The 19819-nt window shown below is 34.4% G+C and overlaps 2 protein-coding genes across 5 annotated transcripts in view; one reads left to right on the top strand and one right to left on the bottom strand.

Moving 5' to 3' along the window:
* LOC309622488 (uncharacterized protein) overlaps positions 1-3396 on the top strand; it is a 64041-nt gene extending 60645 nt beyond the window's left edge. For all 4 annotated transcript variants that reach the window (XM_082378566.1, XM_082378565.1, XM_082378564.1 and 1 more), the window contains one exon: positions 2919-3396. In XM_082378566.1, coding sequence (XP_082234692.1) covers positions 2919-3037 — 119 coding nt within the window. In that variant the 3' untranslated portion in view covers positions 3038-3396. The remainder of the gene's footprint in view (positions 1-2918) is intronic.
* Positions 1-19819, bottom strand: part of ADGRV1 (adhesion G protein-coupled receptor V1) — a 566898-nt gene that overhangs the window by 157844 nt on the left and 389235 nt on the right. Inside the window, exon 86 of the mRNA XM_082378598.1 lies at positions 11366-11544. Coding sequence (XP_082234724.1) covers positions 11366-11544 — 179 coding nt within the window. The remainder of the gene's footprint in view (positions 1-11365; positions 11545-19819) is intronic.

Below are 19819 nucleotides of genomic sequence, written 5' to 3'. Positions count from 1 at the left end.
AGATAAACTATAAAAATACCAGCTATGGACTGAAAGTTTGTGTTCCTCCTCTCCCCAAATTCATATGTTGAAACTCTAACCCCCAATGTGATGTATTTGGAGACGGCACCTTTGGGAAATAATTACTGTTAGATTAGGTCATAGGGTGGGGCCTTGTGATGGGATTAATGCTCTTAGATAAGAGGAAACACAGGATCTCTCTCTGCATGCACCAAGGAAGGCCATGTGAGGACAAGACCAGCTAGAGGGCCCTCACCAAGAACCTGACCTTGCTGTCACTCTGATCTGGATTTCCAGCCTCCAGAACTGTGAGAAATAAATGTTTGTTGTTTAAGTCACCCAGTAGTCAATGGTATTCTGTTATATCAACCTAAACCAAATGAGACAGTATCATAGAAGATTGCAAGCTTTAGAGGCATTTTGTTCTTATTTATGACAAACACAAAACAAAGCAAAATAAACCAAACTCCTGACTTTGGCTGATAAAAGCTTCTGAGTTTCAGAAATATTAAAGAGTGTATTATTTGTAATCCTAATGTCAAAGATGCAAAAGAAAATGATAGAAATAATTTAAATAATAGTTTCAGAATAACTGGAGGTAGTAAAATGATAAGCTGCCCTTCAGGAATTCATAGGGTCAATAATGTTTAGCCAGGCTTGTCTGATAGACTACATGTAATTATTACTTCATGTGTGACACACATTCACAGACTCATCACAAGGCTGTCATGAACTGGCCCCCCTGTGCCAGGTTCTGCACATGCATTTTCTCTACATGCATTATCTCACTCAATCCACATCACAATCCTATGACACACAGGTTTTATTATACCTATTCCACAGATGGGGAACAGCAAACTCTCAGAGAGTAACCGGCTCAGGGTCACAGAGCTAGAACACAGCAGAGCCAGTAGCTGACTTCTTGTCTATCTACCTACAAAGCCTCTACTCTTTCAACTGTGTTCCGATCAAGAAAAATTTTACAGCCACTTCCCTACACATAGTGAGTACAGTGAACTGGCTAAAGTACACTTTTTTTAGGTCCCTACATTTCAGTACCTGGGTGTGCCAAATATTAAGCACATTTACTTAAGAGTTGGATGCCTGTGTACTAGAAATAAGAGTCAGAGTTGCATCCGGCCATGGGTGCTTATTTATAAGTGTTAACCAGCTAGAATGACTAAACAAATATTCTTTTTACTGATAATGCTATTTGGTGATGCTATCTCCTTTACATAGAAGGATATTACAGGTGGATTTTAAATGAGTGTTAAAAAATGTGTGATTTTTACTCAAATATAGGACATGGTAGAACTGGTTTTTTGGATATCCTATATAGTATTCAATGAATGCTTATGGAAAGAAGGAGTAAGGGAGGTAATCTATCTATGAATTTGTCCAGTAATTACGACAGGTAAAATGACTCGGGTCATTTAACTTAGAATATTAAATTGATCACAGATAATTCTCATCTTTGTCTTCTAATGGCAACTTCTCTTACTTGAATAAGAAAACTTATTTTGCTTGTGTGTCTTAAGTAATACACCACATCATGGGGACACAGGTACAGAATACAAAAACCCTTGTAATTATTATTCAAATTAAACTGAATAATGGCAAAGGTATGCTAGACACACTTTAAGGCTATTATATGCCTTCTCTTCATTATCCATAGCTACAAGCAATTAATAAAGAACTCTGTCATGCTGTCTGACATTAGCCAAACTAGGTCACTATGGTGACATCATTTGTGGAGAACAGAATTTTATGTTTGTGGGTATATCATAAAGAAGTGATGAGGATTTGCAGTCCTCCGTGCAGATGAATTTGAAAACCTACACACAATGGATAAAATCCTAGTTTAATACAGACTATCAAAATTGTTCCCATTTGATTTAGAAAGCTTAAACAGACCAATTTCTACAGAGAACTAGAAAAAGTTATTGAGGGACAACTCCACAAAAAGAAACAGGCCCAGATGGTTTCACAGGGGAATTCTACCAAACCTTTTGAGACCAGACTGTCTCATGCACTGTTAAAAGGAAGAAAAACTTCCTAAGTCCTTTTATAAAGCAAGTAAAACACTGTTACCTAAACCAAATAAAGGCAGTCCAAAGGGGAAAAAAAACTATAAACCAACATCATTCATGAATAGTGATACAATAATACTAAGTGAAATATAAATAAAGAGAATCCAACTCCATATTAAGAAATAATACAATGACCAAGAGGGATTTCTTCTAGGAATGGTAGGTATGCTCTATCTAATAATATCATACATCACATTAATATATTGATGTACATTAATAAAATCATATGTTTGTCTCCAAAGATGGAGAAAAACTGGTGAAATCTGAAGGTTTGCCATTTAGTTAATAGTGTTTTATCATAGTTAATTTCCTGGTTTTGATCACTGTACTACGGTTATATAAGTATGTATATATATGTCCTTGAGTGAAGGATATATGTGAACTCTGACAATTTTTTCAACTTTTCTGTGTTTAAAATTCTTTCCAAAATAAAATGTAAGAGAAGAAGATGGATATAGATGGATAGATAGAACAAGTTTAGAGGAGAGCTACTACGATAGTGAAAAGACGCAAAAGCATGCTATATGTGGAAATATTTGAACAAATAAGAAATGTTTAGCCTGGAAACAAAATAACAGTGACAAAATGAAGGATTATTAAATTGAAATGTTTAGGGGTTTTTTTGGTGTGAATCCAGCAATTAGATTTTGAGCCAGAATCTAAAAGATTTCTACTCTATGTGGAAAGTCCTGGGAGGAAATACATGCTTTCTCATAGAGGAGTTCAAATAGAAAGTGAATGAACATTTGTCAGGGATTGCTGTAAAGATTAACCAAGGATTGTATGGAGACTGGATCCAATGCTTTATAAAGTTCTCTTTTCACCTAGGTTCCATCTTGCATGTGAAGAAGAGGATCCAGGGACTTAAGAGAAGTCATGAGGGGTATAAGTCAAAGCACCAGTTGGAATTTTTCTCAGAGAGATACAGCAGTAGTCAGAAAAGCTGAGGCTGGTGCTAGGAGAGCTAAAGCTAACATAAGCTAAGAGAATGAGGTAAGGGTAGTAGAATGAGTTGTATAATCAGTAGCTATAAAAGGTCATATAAACTGAGTATGTTTAGAGTAAGAAGTTCAAGAAGCTAATGAGTCTTTGAACAGGGGTTTGAATCATGATATGCCTTTGAGGACATGCCTGGAAGTTTTCCAACCCTTTGATTCTATGATTCTAAGACTTTGTGGAGAAGCATACTCTCAATATTTTTTTATTTGGAGTTCTGGATAAATGGAAAATGCGAGTCGAAAGCTGCTATTTCTATTCATGTATTTGTGTGTGTGTGTGTGTACACACCCATGTGCAATAACATACCACCCACCTGAGAAAATCCTTGAAGAGATCCTGACAACATCTCTCTTCCATAGATTTACTGCAATTTTCTCTAATCCTCAGACGATAGGTAAATAGGCTCCCTGTATTTATAAACATTTTTCATGATTCTCTTTTTAAGTAATTCAATGAAAATAAAGACTCTCATATGATATCATACTTCCCATACAGAGCTGTATCTCCTACTTAGTTCTAATTTAGAATACACAGATTTGTCCTCTACGTTAACAACATTTCTCCTAATATAGCTAGCAAAATTAGATTGTTTTCAGAGGATTGAGTTATTTATAAAACAAGTAATTCAGTTCAGGAGCAGGATAATCAGAATAGGTTATAATTAAGATTTGTTAAGAATATCTAAAATAAAACATGATGCCAAAATATTAAGAAACTAAAGTACTGAAAAACTAAAAAACTGTAATGAATTTTTAAATTAAGTTATGCATTTTTTCATCATGAGCAAACAAATTCTTAGCTTAAATAGAAGAGAATTCACTTAGGCCTTAGCACATAATAGTTATTCAGTAAGCAATTTGCTGATTTTGTTCTTTAAGGTTGAATTCATATGACCTAGCAAGAAAGAGAAAAAAGCAAGTGTTTTGGAAGTACAAAATAACCTATCGTCTTTGTTATATCATTTTTACTGTTACTGACATTTATTAATGTGTCAGGGTCTTACAGCTCAGAGGTAGGAATATGGAGATAAGTAAGTCTTCACTCTCCTCCCCTCTGTATGACATGACTCTGCCACTCATTCTCAATCACTCTATCCTTCCATAGTCACATAATTGTGGCCCCAGATTAATAGCATATTATCTATTTAGGGACAATGTCTCAGGGCCATATTCCCTTGGCTTCTACCCTGGCTCTTGACCCTTCTGTATTCTCTTTCCTCTGCATTTGGCATGATAAAGCTAGGGATTTTTCTTCAGATTGTTCCTTTTCCTAGAGCAGCTGAGAAGCCAACCCAAAAAAAATCGGTGGCTACTTCCAAAGACACTAAATATACACCACGCAATAGAGACTACCTCTAGGTACTCTCAATAGAGTTACTTCTGGTAACCAATGGAAATCAATCAAGGACAGACTTCATTAACTTTAGCTTTACTTTAGTTAAACACTGTTCAATTATAAGATAAAAAAGAAAGCTAGAAGAATTTCTAGCACAATTTTCAAAAAGTGATGAAAATGTCTTTAAAATTTTTTAAAGGTATAGGAAGCCTTCTTTTGTTAACTTTGAGTATAGTATGGTTTTTCATAGTTTCACAGAATTAACCGGCTCAGTGACAAAGAAGGGGTAACAAGTCTATATTGGGTGTTCTACTTCATAGACAAAAGTAAATTTAAAATTTTATAGGCTCTTTAAAACCTTTCTCTAAATCATGTTGTGTGATTCAAAAATCCATTACTCTTGGTAAATTAGAATTTTATCTATTATATATGTATAAGAAGACTTTTTTCTTATAAGATATGACACGCCTCACGCAGTATTTAAAATGTTGAGACATTAGTATCATTTGGTGACTTCCAGGTATTTTAGATACATTTTGCTAACCATATACTGTGTAAAATTTTATTATGTATATATTATAGAGAAAGCATGAAAGTTTTCTCTAAACCTACATTTGTGTAAACTTGCCTTGGTTGTTAAGGCTTTTCTTTTTTCCAGTTCAGATATTTCCATCAAGGGGTAAATTAAGCCCCACATTCTTCATAAATTTATTATTTTTACCATATATTCTGTAATTAATCACTGACCTCCAGGATGAATTTCAATTTACATAGCTGACTTACTCAAGTATTCATTATATAGTATGAGTGGTACAATCATAGCATTTATGACAGGTTCTGAGTCTACCAAGGTTATATATAAGAGGTAGTGTTTTAATCTGAAAATAGACACTTTAAAGAGTTGATATTTAAGTTGATGTTTAGAGGAAAAATAGGTATTTTTTTTGGCAGACATAAAGAAAGAAAATTATTTGAGACATAGAAGATATAGTTAAAGGTATATGCATAGGAGACCATGGGAAATATCAAGTGATTCAGTTACAAAGGATAACTGGAAAGGATGGGTGGGAAGGATGCTAAAAGAAGCTGGTTCAATAGTTTAGAGTCAAACTGTGGACAACCTAACAGTCCATGACCTTGACGGTAATGAAAAGCAGCTCCTGGGTTTTAAGCATCAGAGTGATACGGTTATTTCCATTTTTCAAAATTTAGTGAATGGACTGTAAAAGGAAGAAATTAGAGATAAGAACACAAGTTAAGAGGCAACCCAACAGAGAAGACAAAGATGACACTAATGAACTGAAGAGACGGTTATGAAATAAGAGATGAAAATGAGAAAGTAGTAGGAAGACATTTACGAGTTAGACTAGGAAACAATTTGTGATTAATATGATGTGAAATGTAAGGGGAAAATAGTAGAAAAACTCTCAAGTTCACAGCATGGGTACCTAGGTAGATGGTGGACTTTTCCTAGGGAATGTAGGTCAAAGCACACATTTAAGAGATTAATTTTAAACCTGTTAAATATAAGATAGCTGCATGTCATTCTGGTAAAGATGTTTATTGGACTTGTGAATAAATAATAGAAGTTCCTAAACAAACTCAATTTACAGAGATCTTCTCTGAAAAACACATTATAATAAAACTGTCAAAAATCAAAGACAAAGAAAGAATCTTAAAAGCAGTAAGAGAAAAAAACTTGTAACTTACAAGGAAACCTTCATAATGCCATCAGTGGATTTCTCAGTAGAGACCTTAGAGGTATCCCAGAAGAGAGTGGGATGATATATTCAAAGTGCTGAAAGAAAAACCTACCAACCAATACCCTACTTGGCAAAGCTGTCCTTCAGAAATTAAGGAGAAATAAAGACTGAAGGAATTCATTACCACTAGCCCCGCCTTACAAGAAAAGCTGAAAGGAGTTCCTCAAGCTGAAACGAAAGGATACTAGTCACATGAAAACATATGAAAATATACAATACATGTAAAGGTAAGCATGTAGTCAAATTCAGAATATTCTGATACAGTAGTTAGGTAGTGTGTTCACCAGTTAACTCTACTAAAAAAGTTGAAGGACAGAAGTATTAAAAATAACTATAGCTACATTAATTTGTTAATAAATACACAATATAAAAAGAGGTAAATTATGACCCAAAAAAGAAAAGGGGAGGAGTAAAAGAGCAGTTTTTGTACACAAATGAAGTTAAGTTGACCAATAAAATAGATTGTTATATCAATAAGATATTTTATGTAAGCCTCATGGTAACCACAAAGCAAAAAACTTACAGTAGACACACAAAAGATAAAGAGAAGGGAATCAAAGCATATCACTATGGAAAATCACCGATTCAAAAAGGAAAATAGCAAGAGAGGAAAAAGGAAGAAAGGAACAATAAAATAGGCAAAAAAACAATAAGATGTATTAGTAAGTCCTTATCAATAATTACTCTAAATGTAAATATATTAAATTCTTCAATATAAAGGCATAGAATGGCTGGATAGATTTTTTAAAAAAAGGTCCAATATATGCTGCCTATAAGAGATTCACTTCAGCTTTATGGACACACATGGGCTCAAAGTGAAGGGATGAGAAAAGATATTGCATCAAGTGGAACTGAAAGTGAGCAGGGGTAGCTATACTTACATCGTACAAATAGACTTTAACTCAAATGGTGTAGCAAGAGATGAAGAAGGCCATTATATAATGACAAAGGGTCAATTCCTCAAGAGGATATAATAATCATAAATATATATGTACCCAACATCAGAGAACCCAAATATACTAAGCAAATACTAACCAATCTGAAGGGAGAAGTAGATTAGAATACAATAATAGTAGGGGACTTCAACATCCCACTTTTAACAATGGATATATCACTCAGTCAAACAGTCAATAAGGAAATGTTGGACTTGAGCTATTCTTTAGACCAAATGGACCTAAAAGACATATAGACATGCCATCCAACAGCAACAGAATATACATTCCTCTCAAGTGCACACAGAACATTCTCTAGGATAGATCATATATTAGGGCACAAAAAAGTTTTAACAAATCTTAAAAGATTGAAATCATATCAAGTATCTTTTCCAACCACAATAGTATGAAACTAGAAATCAATTACAGGCAGAAAATTGGAAAATTCACAAATATGTGGAAATTAAACAATACACTCCTAAACAACCAATGGGTCAAAGAAGGAATCAAAAGGGAAATAAAAAAATCTTGAAACAAACAAAAATGGAACACAATATACCAAAACTTATGGGATGCAGCAAAAGCAGTTCTAAGATGAAGTTTGTAGTGCTAAAAGTCTACATGACGAAAAAAGAAAGATCTCAAACAACCTAACTCTAAACCTCAAGGAACTAGGAAAAGAAAAAACTAAGCCCAAAGTTAGCAGAAGGAAGGAAATAATAAAGATTACATACTGTTGGTGGGAACGTAAATTGTTACAACCACTACAGAAAACAGTATGGAGTTTCCTCAAAAAGTTAAAAATAGAACTATCATATGATCCAGCAATCCCACCTCTTGGTATATACATATAAAGGAAATGAAATCAGGATCTTGAAGAGATATTTGCACCCCCATGTTCACAGCAGCATTATTCACAATAGCCAAGATATAGAAATAACCTAAGTGTCTGTCTATGAATGAATGCATAAAGATGTGAGATATATATTGCAATATATACAATACACTACAATATTATTCAGCCACAAGAAAGAAGGAAAGCCTGCCATGTGCAACAACATGGATAGACCTTGTGGGCATTATGCTAAGTGAAGTACTTTAGACAGAGAAAGATAGATATTGTATAATCTCACTTATATGAGGAATCTTAAAAAAGCTGCACTCATAGAAACAGAGATTAGAATGGTGGTTGCCATGACCTGAGGATGGGGAAAGTGGGGAGATATTGGTCAAAAGGCACAAATTTCTAGCATAAGACAAATAAGTTCTGGGGATCCAACGTATAGCATGGTGACTATAATTAACAATAATATATTACATACTTGCAAGTTGCTAAGAGAAGAAATCTTAAATGTTCTTAACCACACACACACACACACACACACACACACACACACACACACAAAAGGTAATTATGTGAGGTGATGGAGGTGTTAACTAACCTTATTGTGGTAATTAGTTCACAACAGATGTGGGTATCAAAGCATCACATTGTACACCTTAAACTTACAAAATTATATATGCGAGTTATATCTCAATAAAGCTGGGGAAATTTTTTTAAATAAACAAAATAAATACATAGTACCTGGCACACAGTAAGCAAAGCAAATAAATAAGATAAACAGAATAAACAAAAAAAGAGAAAAGTCAGATAAAATCCAAAAGTAAAAGTAAATCAAGAAGATGAGTCTAGAAATTGATGAAATTGAAATGAAATTTAAAATAAATGCACAATAGAGAATATCAAGAAGTCAAAAGCTGAGTTTGGGAAAAAACAGTAATATTCATAAATACCCCAGCAAGACTGATGAGGAGAGGAAAAAATAGTGAAAGAAGACACTAATTGTCAATATCAAGAACGAAAAAAGATTCATTACTACAGATCTTACAAACACTAAAAAATTTGAATAGTTAGATGGAATGGAAACATTCCTAGAAAAAAAGACAATTTATCAAATTGACACAGAAAGAACTGCATATGGAAAATATGAATAGTTCTATATGTTTATAAGAAAATGAATCTGTAATTAAAAGTCTTCCTACAAAGAAAGCCTGAGGTCTGGCTGGCTTCATGTGTGACATTTTCCAAAATAATAAAGAAGAAATAACACTGAACTTGCAAATTTTTTCAGCTAATAGGAAAAGAGCAATCACTTCCTGGTTTTACGAAATTATCATAATCTTGGTTCCAAAAGTTGACAAAAACATTGTAAATATAACAACTTGAGCATATTAATACATTAGAGATCTACTTAGAGAAAATTCTTCACTAAAAAGAAAGTTTTATTACTGCAAACAACCACTGCGCAACAGATGTCCAGTTATTTTACAACCACAAATCCTACCATCTCCAGAGAAAAGGCATGTTTTTAAATGATGATATAAGTATACAATATTTTACAAAAATAACATAGTAATTTATTCTTACACTGAGATTAAAGTAATATCAGAAATACAGAATTTCTTAAAAACTGGAATAAATTCACATGAATATTCTATGTGAATGAAGAAAAAAAGTAACCTATACTACTTACAACGGTTAGTCACTTTTGGTTGAATAAGGCTATAATTTTAAGATTGGGTAAAGGTTAATATATTTTACATTGCATGTATTATAGTTGAGCTAGTAATAAAGAACTTTCTGCAAAAGGCTCAGAAGGCAAATATTTTAAGAGTCAGTTGATTTGGACATTCTTGTATAACAGTTTATTTCTCTCTTAAAAATCCTTTTAGAAGCATCAAGAGAGAGTTTCTTCTAATTAACATCACTTTCATCACTTTCATCGGGTGATACACACCCATTTATCCAGACTGGGTGTGTATACATGTGATGCTAAAACTGCTGCCAAATAACTCTGATCTTGCCAGGGAGCTCATGAAAGAGATGGCTACTGGCCACCAGGACTTGTCTCATGGTTACTTTGTACTTGACAAAGAAAGATGCAGAACTTTCTGAAATTAATCCTGGCAGCCCAAGATTTAAATTAATGCCAGGAGTAGTAATATGTCATAATATAACTGTGAAAAGACACAACCATTCCCTTCCAGAAGATCAGGCTTTTAGAATTTTATATCAACAAAATATAATACTATATTTCAATACTATTGTTGTAATGCTATAAATTAATCAGTATGAGGGAATCCTACTGAATTGCAATAAAAAGACTAAATTACTATATATGGTATCTCAATGGGTGTGTGTGTATTACATAGCTCATCTCCTTTGGTTTAATGTGGTATGGGATATTAGTCTGTGATTGCCCACGTGTGAAGTATATCTGCATACATCAATTACAAGTGTTGATTAAGTATATAATGGATGATCATAATTGATCAGAGGCAATAATAATATGAAAGTGACTTCTGCTTATATAGTACTTTTACTTTAAAAGATTCTTTACATCTGTTAACTAATTTTTATCTTCACAATAACCTGTGAGATAATTAGGTAATATTGTCTTCATAAGATTGTGACTAGGCTATTCTTTCTTATTTAGAAATGTTACTTTTTCCTCTAAATCCTCATTACACCAAGGGAGTTGATTAAGCTTTATTACCACAAAGTTATTATTTTTTTTTAATGTGGAGTCAATAAAAGGGGCTGAGTGGTCCTCAAAGTTGTAAGATACCAGATTCAGGATTAAGGCATGCATATATATGTGTGTATAAAGATCTGTTAGATTTCAAGACTACAGTGTACTTTAATAAGAATCTATCAGAAGGACCCAGCTGACCTTGCCTCCTTCCCATGTACTTTTGCAGACACTCTCCATTCACTCTGATAGTCTTCTGGTATTTAGGGATTTTATGAATGATGGTGCCTGCCGTGCTCCCCATCCCCCCTCCCCCAAATATCAGACTCCTTGGATAACATGCCACACTCCAAATTTGTCACTGATTCTATTCTTCACCAAAATTTTCATAGTTCCCTGATTTCACTAGGTATTTTTGTTTGTCCCAATCTAACAAACTAAATTATGGTAAAGTATAAATTACTGTGAACTGTTTGATACCCCAATTCACCTGAGAAAACTGCATCTATCAAAGGAACTGGAGAGGCAATAGCTTCTTATTTATAGAGATAATTAGAGGAAGTAGAGATTTAGAAGGTGTGGCAGGAAGGCAAAGGTCTTCATGGTGCTCCTTCAGTCAGACTCCTTAGTCAACTGCTCCCACCTTCTACCAGTAAAGCTGCGTGGATACAGAAAGGCGGAGGAGGCAGTGTGCTCTGTCTGGATGTACTTACAGGTCACCGTGGATGAGTCCATAGATCTGCGGCATGCTCTGATGATAGATTCCTCTCAAAATAACTATGAGGAGAATCACCACAAAAGCTGGAAGTCCCCAACTCAGAAGAAAAAACAGCAGATACCGCCTTTCTGTGTGTTCATCATTCATCACCAGCACGTACCAGAAATTCACAGACTAAGGAGAGAAGCAGAGCATAGGATGAACAGGCTCTGGTCTAGTGGCACAGGAAACACACTCACCTGACTTAGGCATAAAGAGTGACAACAGATCAACAAAGGGCCAGGCTCTACTCAATAACTATAGTTTTGATTTGATTTTTTAAGTCAGTTCACACATTCATTTTTTTCATATACCGGAGAAATTCAGGGTATCTCAAAAGTCCGAAAACATTAGGAAATACTTACTTTATTTACTGTACTTTATATTTTGCTTAATTTGTTTTAATTTACTCAGTCATAATCGTCTGTGACTGTTCTGTCAATGTCTTTGAAGAAACACACACTGATACTCAAACTTACTTTCCATGTGAACAGCTTCATGATGATAATGAAGTAAATAGTCCTATGTTCCAGACTTTTAAACAATTTTTACTTATTGAGGGCTTATCATGTGGTAGAGTCAGACACTCGTTCCAGGGAATGGGGATATAGTTGTGACAACAGCCCCAGTCTCAGTCCCAAGTGGGAGACAGACAAGTAAACAGAAAATGTTTGCACAGAGAAAAATGTACTGTGATGGGGTAGGTTTTGCGGCCATTCTCCTTTCTCAGTTTACACTCTCTCTTTTTCATTCATTTGATAAGCACTTGATAAATGCTTATTGAATGCTTACTAAATTTCAAAGGCCCGTCCAGGCACTGGGGCTATAACAGTAACAGAGGTGGTAGAGGTATTTACCTTCTTGAATCTTACTTTCGAAACAAATGGGAAGAAATCATTAAGGAAAACATTTATATTTATATCATACTTTATATCAGTTATATCTTATCTTCTTAAGATAAAAATATAAAAGGGACAAGTGTATATAAAGAGTGAGGGGGATGAAGGGATACATTAGATAAATAGAAGAAGAAATCCAAGGCCTGGAAATGTTACTATTGGCCCTAAATCACACCTAGCGCGTATATAAGCCAAATCTAGAACTTATATATTCTGCCTTCTAATGTTCTTTTCCCATGAGATCACTCATGTTTAATTATCCTTTATTACAGAAACAACATTGAAAGTCATATCATACATATTTCACACAATGATGCTTATCCACTAGATAAATCCCCCTTCTCAATTTCATATTGTGGAGTGTGAGTACAGATTAATCATATATGTATATTTTTATACATTAGTGACAACAATCCCAGAGCAAGTGACAACAATCCCAGAGCAAGTGACAACAATCTCAGTTTCTTCATGTGTACAACAAAGCTATTATAATGATTACATAAGACACTACATATAAAGTGCTAAGCACCTAGTCAGCATTAAAAATGTGACCACCTCACTTAAATCTTCTATTAGAATGTCAGACAGTGTGAAAAACAAAAGATAAATAAAGACCAAAAGTAAGCAGTGATACAATGGAAACTCTTCTATGTGGAAAACAACATGCCTAATGTTCCTGGGAAGGCTTTCAGATAGTCTGCTGAGGCCTCCAGGTAAGATTCTATCTGAACCAAATCAGCCTTGAAGGATTAGTATTGATTGGCCTAAACCAGGAAAGGATAAAAATGTTTGGTTACTTGAAGATTTTTGTCTCTGAATTTTATTTCCTGTCAGCACTCCATATCTTTATGTACATCTGCATTTATCTGTAATTATGAAGCATGTTTTGAGTTGCTGCTTATGTAAATTTGTTCTAACTTCTTTTTAAAAATTATTAGGTCCAAGAGGCTTTTTTCCTCCTTTCTATTATTAGCGTAGGGACATGACTCAAATAGGTGGGACTGTATCAAGCGTCTGATGCTGGAGTGGTCAACACTGCCTGTTTAGAGAATGAAAATCCATGCAAAGTAAGGATGATTAACCCATTTCCAAAATAAAAGCACGGATTATTTATTTTAAATCGATGTTGTGTGTATCCTTATAACATGGTAACTCAGTGGTGCAGTTGGTGGAAGAATCAGGAAGGAGCGCACAGATTGGTAAATGACTTTTAAGTTGATTCATCATGATAAAGATTGGGGCATTTCCAAAATGTCCGCTTTTACACAGATGAACATTAGTTCCATCAGTTAGAATCACTGAACGTTTCAGCAACTGTCTGACCTTTACCACAGCCTCAGATAAGACTGAGACAAATGTAACTGCTTGTTAGATTTACAAACGCAATGCTTCTGCTCTAAAGAGCTCAAGGTACCGGGTCACTGATTCTTGAATACTCAGTTAAGCAAATCAAGCTCCAAATGTCATAAGCTTTTGTTAATTAAAAAAAAAAAAAATCTCTTTCCTTCTCAAAAGAATCCAATCGTTGAGGTATACTCTAGGGACAGCATTTACCACTATATGATTTTTTTTTTTTTTTTTTTTTTGCTAAAGAATGGAAACACTATGTAATGAAACAACATCTAATTATTCTGGAAATACCATATGGCCTAAACCTAAGTTCGGTGTTGACGAACTCACTTCAAGTTTTACTTGAATTTTAAAATATTTTAATATAGTATGCATGGTAGGTATATTCTGGGATGTATGCCTAGGCCATCAGCGCTCTTTCTCTGAGCCCTGTCTCCCTCCTCATCTTCCCCCACCCCCTGCCAACATACGCACGGTGGGCTCATGACCCTGTTCCTCTGCCCACAGCTGTGGATCTGGCGACAAAGCCTGACCCAGGCTGGACCAATCATCTCTCGTTGAGTTCCCTGAAATTTTGTGATAGTTAAGCTGGTCAACTGAGAAAAGAAAACATATGAACTTTAGTGGTGGGAGTAGCCAAAAGCACAGTGAAGAGAGAAAGTGTGTTTGCAGAGAAGAAGGGACAAAGCCATCCATTCCTGCTCACAGCTCCTTGAGGTCCAACTGTACTTATAGAACTTGGGTTCAGTGAGTTAGCCTATATGCTTATTATTCCTTTTATGATTTGAACGTTTGCTTAGATTAACTTAGTTTTTCTTCATTGTTCTAAAAACACTGAGGCATATACTGCTCCCCTGAAGCCCTTGGGTTGTTAAAAGCTCCAGTACTGCCATTCTCCACAATAAGGTGGGAGTGGAGCATTTGAGATACATTCCTTTCCCTGTAATCGTGGTTCCTCCTTTGTAATCGAAGGTTAGAGCATCAAGAGACCATTATCTTTGCATAATATTTTTTATGTTGCCAGATATATAGCATATGTGCCTCAGTATCTGTGTTATCCAATGTTAGAACTAAAAGAATGATGAAAATTCAGTATAAGTTAAAGGTGTCACTCTCACCAACATGCTTCATACTGACTGAGCACAGCTTACCACACTTACATATTTCTTGCTAAAGACTAAATGTGAATTGAAATTTCAGTATCTAGGTCTCCAGTTACATTTCTATCTCTAGGCTTTAAACACTTTGATAGAACCATCTTATGGACCATCTCAAGACATCTTATTTAGAGATAAGGAAGCTGAAGCAGCGAGAGAAAAACATAGCTTTTTCATAAAAGCATCTTGTGAAGACTAAGGTTAAGATTTATTTCCATAGAAAGTCACACAAATACTGACAATATTACCGTTTCCATGAGAGCTTATTTTTTTGTGCTCATTTTCCCACACTCATTGTATGTGCCAATGGAGATGTATTTTCCTGGTTCAAGTATGGAGATAACCCATTCTCTCTCCCTCTCCACTTTTTGCCAGCACTAAATGAGAACTTATAAAGCCTTAATCAGAACAGAAATGGCTGAAACATATCTGTGAGCTATGGTAGATTAATTTTTGTATACCTTGTAGTACCTAGTAAAATGCTCTGCATACAATCTTCATTGAGAAATATCAAATAAACGATGATGTACACAATTTCAATATTTAACAGTTCTCATTGAATTTAATAACAATTTCATAATTTGGTTTAGTTATTGAGTTTATTCATTTATATACTACCTTGCCAGAAAGAATTGTAGAATTGATTTGATTGAACTCCTAATGAAGGGGGTCAACGTTAAACTGGTGGAAACTTACAAATGTTAAATACAACAGTTTAAGAGAAGAAGAATGGAATCAGTACTTACTAATTGGTTAATAAATGTAGACCCCACATTGAGCTATATCTCATTTAATAAAGACAACTGCTCTCCTAAGTTTTATTTTTATTATTATTAATACAGGAGGAAACTGAGGACAGGAGAAGCGTATTTCTCAGAATTGGGAATTGAGGCTGTTAGAATTTAAACTGATTCTGATTAAGATGCAAACCAACCAAATGAATTACCCAGATACAATTTAGTTCAAATATAGATAGGAATAAACTAAAAGATGGTGTGTCTGTAAGCATATTTACTTACATTCGTATACGGACATGTCTATTTATTTTTACAGTAACATTTTCAGTGATTACCGCTACTATCTTCCAAGTGTCTGCACAGGAAAATTGAAGCTATACTGCGTTAACTGTTTGATGGTAATAAGTCATAAATGCTTTCCTATGCTCCATAAACACAGATTCATTAGTTTGCTCATATAATATATGCTAATATAATACATATTATATTTATAAAATATAAAGGAGAAATACTTTTTTTAAAAAAATTAATTAATTAATTAATTTATGGCTGTGTTGGGTCTTTGTTTCTGCGTGAGGGCTATCTCTAGTTGCGGCAAGCGTGGGTCACTCTTCATCGCGGTGCGCGGGCCTCTCACTATCGCGGCCTCTCTTGTTGCGGAGCACAGGCTCCAGACGCGCAGGCTCAGTAATTGTGGCTCACGGGCCTAGTTACTCCGCGGCATGTGGGATCTTCCCAGACCAGGGCTCGAACCCGTGTCCCCTGCATTGGCAGGCAGACTCTCAACCACTGCGCCACCAGGGAAGCCCTACCTTTTCTTTTTTTAAGTTAAAATAGGCTGCTTGAATCCCATACATTTTCATGATATGTGGAATAAGATTGGAATCTAGCCTGTTGTTTAATATTTGGTTATTAATTATGTCACCAGAAATCTTGCACTGATATATAGCATCAAGTTCAGTCAGAGATCACAGATGCTATTAATTCTGTCATTACCATACGTTCTTAGTCATTCATTTCAGAGGAGAGTCTAAGAAATGTTACCACGTGTCCTTGTTCCAGTTATTCTCCCTTTTAACAATTTTTACAAGGCTTTGTGGGGATTGGAGAATTCAGTATTTCCTGGATATATCATTTTTATCTTGATAATTACCAGTCTGTTGTCCTTAATACCTTTGATGTCCCCTCAAATTAAATCAATGACAAAGGAAAAACACAGCTAATATTAGCATTTCCCTTCCTGTTGTTATGCTCTGGCACTAAGTAGTCTTTCTACCAAGAAATAAATATACATACATTTGCTTCTTCATAGCCAGATTTTAAGGAGAGATTAAAGCACAAGATATGAATGCTCAAGTACAACTGTGAAATGATTTCTAACTTTATTCTACCATTTAAGAAATATGTTCTTCAAGTAAGCTTTAGTTTCAAAATAAAACATTATAGTTTTGAGTAAGCTGTGTCCCTCGGCACGAAATGAACAGACTGCAAGGACAATCCAGGCTTGGATATTGATCATAACTGAAGCAGATTATTATATAATTTAACTTGGTGACAGGAAACGATCATAAAACTGGGCCAAATGAATATACAGGCAAAATTAAGTTTCTATTTACCTATATTATATACTAATATCTCAAATAATTTACTTGTGATTTATTTCCTGCATGAATTCACTCATGGTCTGGCAATCCATCTGGTAGCATGTTTCACGTAGATGTTAAGAGCAAAAACATTAGTTCTAGGGATTTACTCTATGGATATTCTGTAAGTAAACAAATATTCAGAGTGTAAGGATGTTCCAAGAAACATTGTTTATAATAGCAAAAATAACTGGAATTAACCAGCATTTCATTAATAGGAATCAGAAAAAAAATTATGGAATAACCATATTATAGAATAGAAAAAAAAGTATATCAGTATGGGGTAAATTTATATATATACTATATATATGTATATATATACACTATATGTAAACATATATACACTATATACACACAAACACACATATGTGCTTCTTTATATATTTATAAATATTTATATATTTGTGGAATATATCTGGAGGCATACACAGGAAACCATTAACAGTGTTTAACTTTGGGAGTAGGGTTGAGGGTAGAGCAGAGGGTGGAGAGCATATGAAAGAGGGAGAAATAGATGTACTTTTCATTTAATATTTCTCTATAGTGTTTGATTATGTTTTGTACAATTAGTATATGTTATTTCTAAAATGAAAGCAAATCAAAACAGAAAAAAGAAACAAAAATTAGAACAATAACTAGGAAGATAGAGCAAACATACTATGAGAGCTTAAATTCTCACTGTCAATTTTTCTTAGAGTAGACATAACCCTACTGTTTCAGTAATTTCAGAGTGATCTTACATGAAGAGCAAACAGCAGGATAACTCAATTTCCATGGGCAAAAAGGAATTTGTGAGCTGTATACTTCTTAAAAATAAGTAAAATAATTTGTTACTCTATTCCCATCATGCACAGTGTGACCTCCCTGTCAAAGAAAGGGGAAGCCTAAAGAAACACTCAAGAAAGGGGAAGCCTAAAGAAACACTCAAGGCCACCAGCTCTGGAGCCTGCTATAAGCCACACGTGCACTTCAGTAAAGAGGTCAGAGGTTATCAGCTTGCTAAAGCTTTTCAGCTCACGTCTGCCTTACACTGTCAGCCCTCTCGTTCCCCTATATCAAGATAATTCTCTTTTGCAAAAAAAGATATAAATTATACTGGAAAAACAGAGTATTTCAACATGTTTCAAAATCTAAGAATTATTAGTCTACATATTTGCTTAGCTGATAATATGGGTAAATTCGTATGGAGTGTGCAGTCTATACCAGGAATCATTCCAAGCTCTTTCCATGTATTCATTCATTTTGGCTTTTTACAATCCTCAAAGAGAGATACTGTTATTACAAATCTAATCATTCAATAAGAAAATCTAGGCTCAGAGAAGTTATGTAACATGTTTACCAACAAAATTGTTCTTTACCCACTCTAAAATAGAGTCCCTTTTTACTACAATGTATTAAAAGTATGATGTAAAAGTAAAACAACTTTTTAAGATAAATTCATTTAAATGTATTTATTCTAAGATTGAAGATATAATGCAGATCAAAATAAATAATTCTTGCATGCTTAGCTCAATGATTAAAAGTTAGTGATTAACTTTTCATCATAAGCTATGCACACATACATATATCAATTTCTCTCCTACACTGCTAGAAATACGAAATAGAATTATTGAAATGTTAATATTCTTTCAATATTTTCAACTGTTCGACTAACAAGATTGGATTAACAGTAGTCTTATCTTTTACATAATGTTTTAAAAATGAATTCTCGTTAAAAAAAAGATTTTAGCAGACAGTATTTTATAAACAGGAAAACACAGGTTAGTAAAGGCGAAAGCCTCTGACCACAAAGTAAGTCATTAGAAGTAACCTACCTAGAATCAGAAGTTATTGAATTTTTCCCTTGTGGTCACACCACAAACCATGAAAGTGTGTGGTGTACCATCTGAAACACATTAAACTTCACTGGTACTTTAAATAGTTTTCCTAAACCGTTAGCCATACAGAAATCTAATTAGTTTACTAAATGTGCATCATCCACAATCATATTTACTCAAAACTGGAAGAAGACATACAGAATACAGCAATCTCTATTAAGTTGGATGAAATTTTATATGCCATCCCCTAAAGCAGGAAATCTATCTACAACATATTTGAAAGTTGGTCATTTCCCCCATTTGAATATATTTCAGTGATTGGACGCTCTCTACTTTTAGACATACCTTTTTCAACTTTGAAATTCTTACTGACTATAAAAGTTCTTAACGTGATTCAAAATTTGCTTCCCTAATTTTTGACCCATTTGTTCTGGTTCTTCCAAATGGAGCTATATAGTCCATTCTTTCTTTCCTGTAGCAGCCCTCCCAGTATCTTTAGACAGCCATAACATCTCACTAAGTTCTTTCCAGGTTAGTTGTCTCCAGCTGCCTCCAAGTTTCTTATAGGACTGTCTTCCAACTTCTCATTGGCTGGTTAATAATATTCCTGCTGAAAGTGGTTACAGGGTGCCAGGGTTGTCTGACTATTGTAGACTATAATTTAAACATGGCTCTCCCAGCTGCCTCCATACTGTTATTAATGTAACCCAGGTCTGTGTTGTTTTTGTAGTTACTGTAGTTGCTATGGTTTAAGCAATCTGGTCACACATTTGATTGCTACTGAGTTTGGGTTAAATTAAAGTTTCA

This window comes from Balaenoptera borealis, assembly GCF_965194805.1.
Source record: "Balaenoptera borealis genome assembly, chromosome: 2".
Classification (NCBI taxonomy): Eukaryota; Metazoa; Chordata; class Mammalia; order Artiodactyla; family Balaenopteridae; genus Balaenoptera; species Balaenoptera borealis.
The sequence above is the reverse complement of the archived record's forward strand: the minus strand, read 5'-3'. Positions and strand labels throughout refer to the sequence as shown.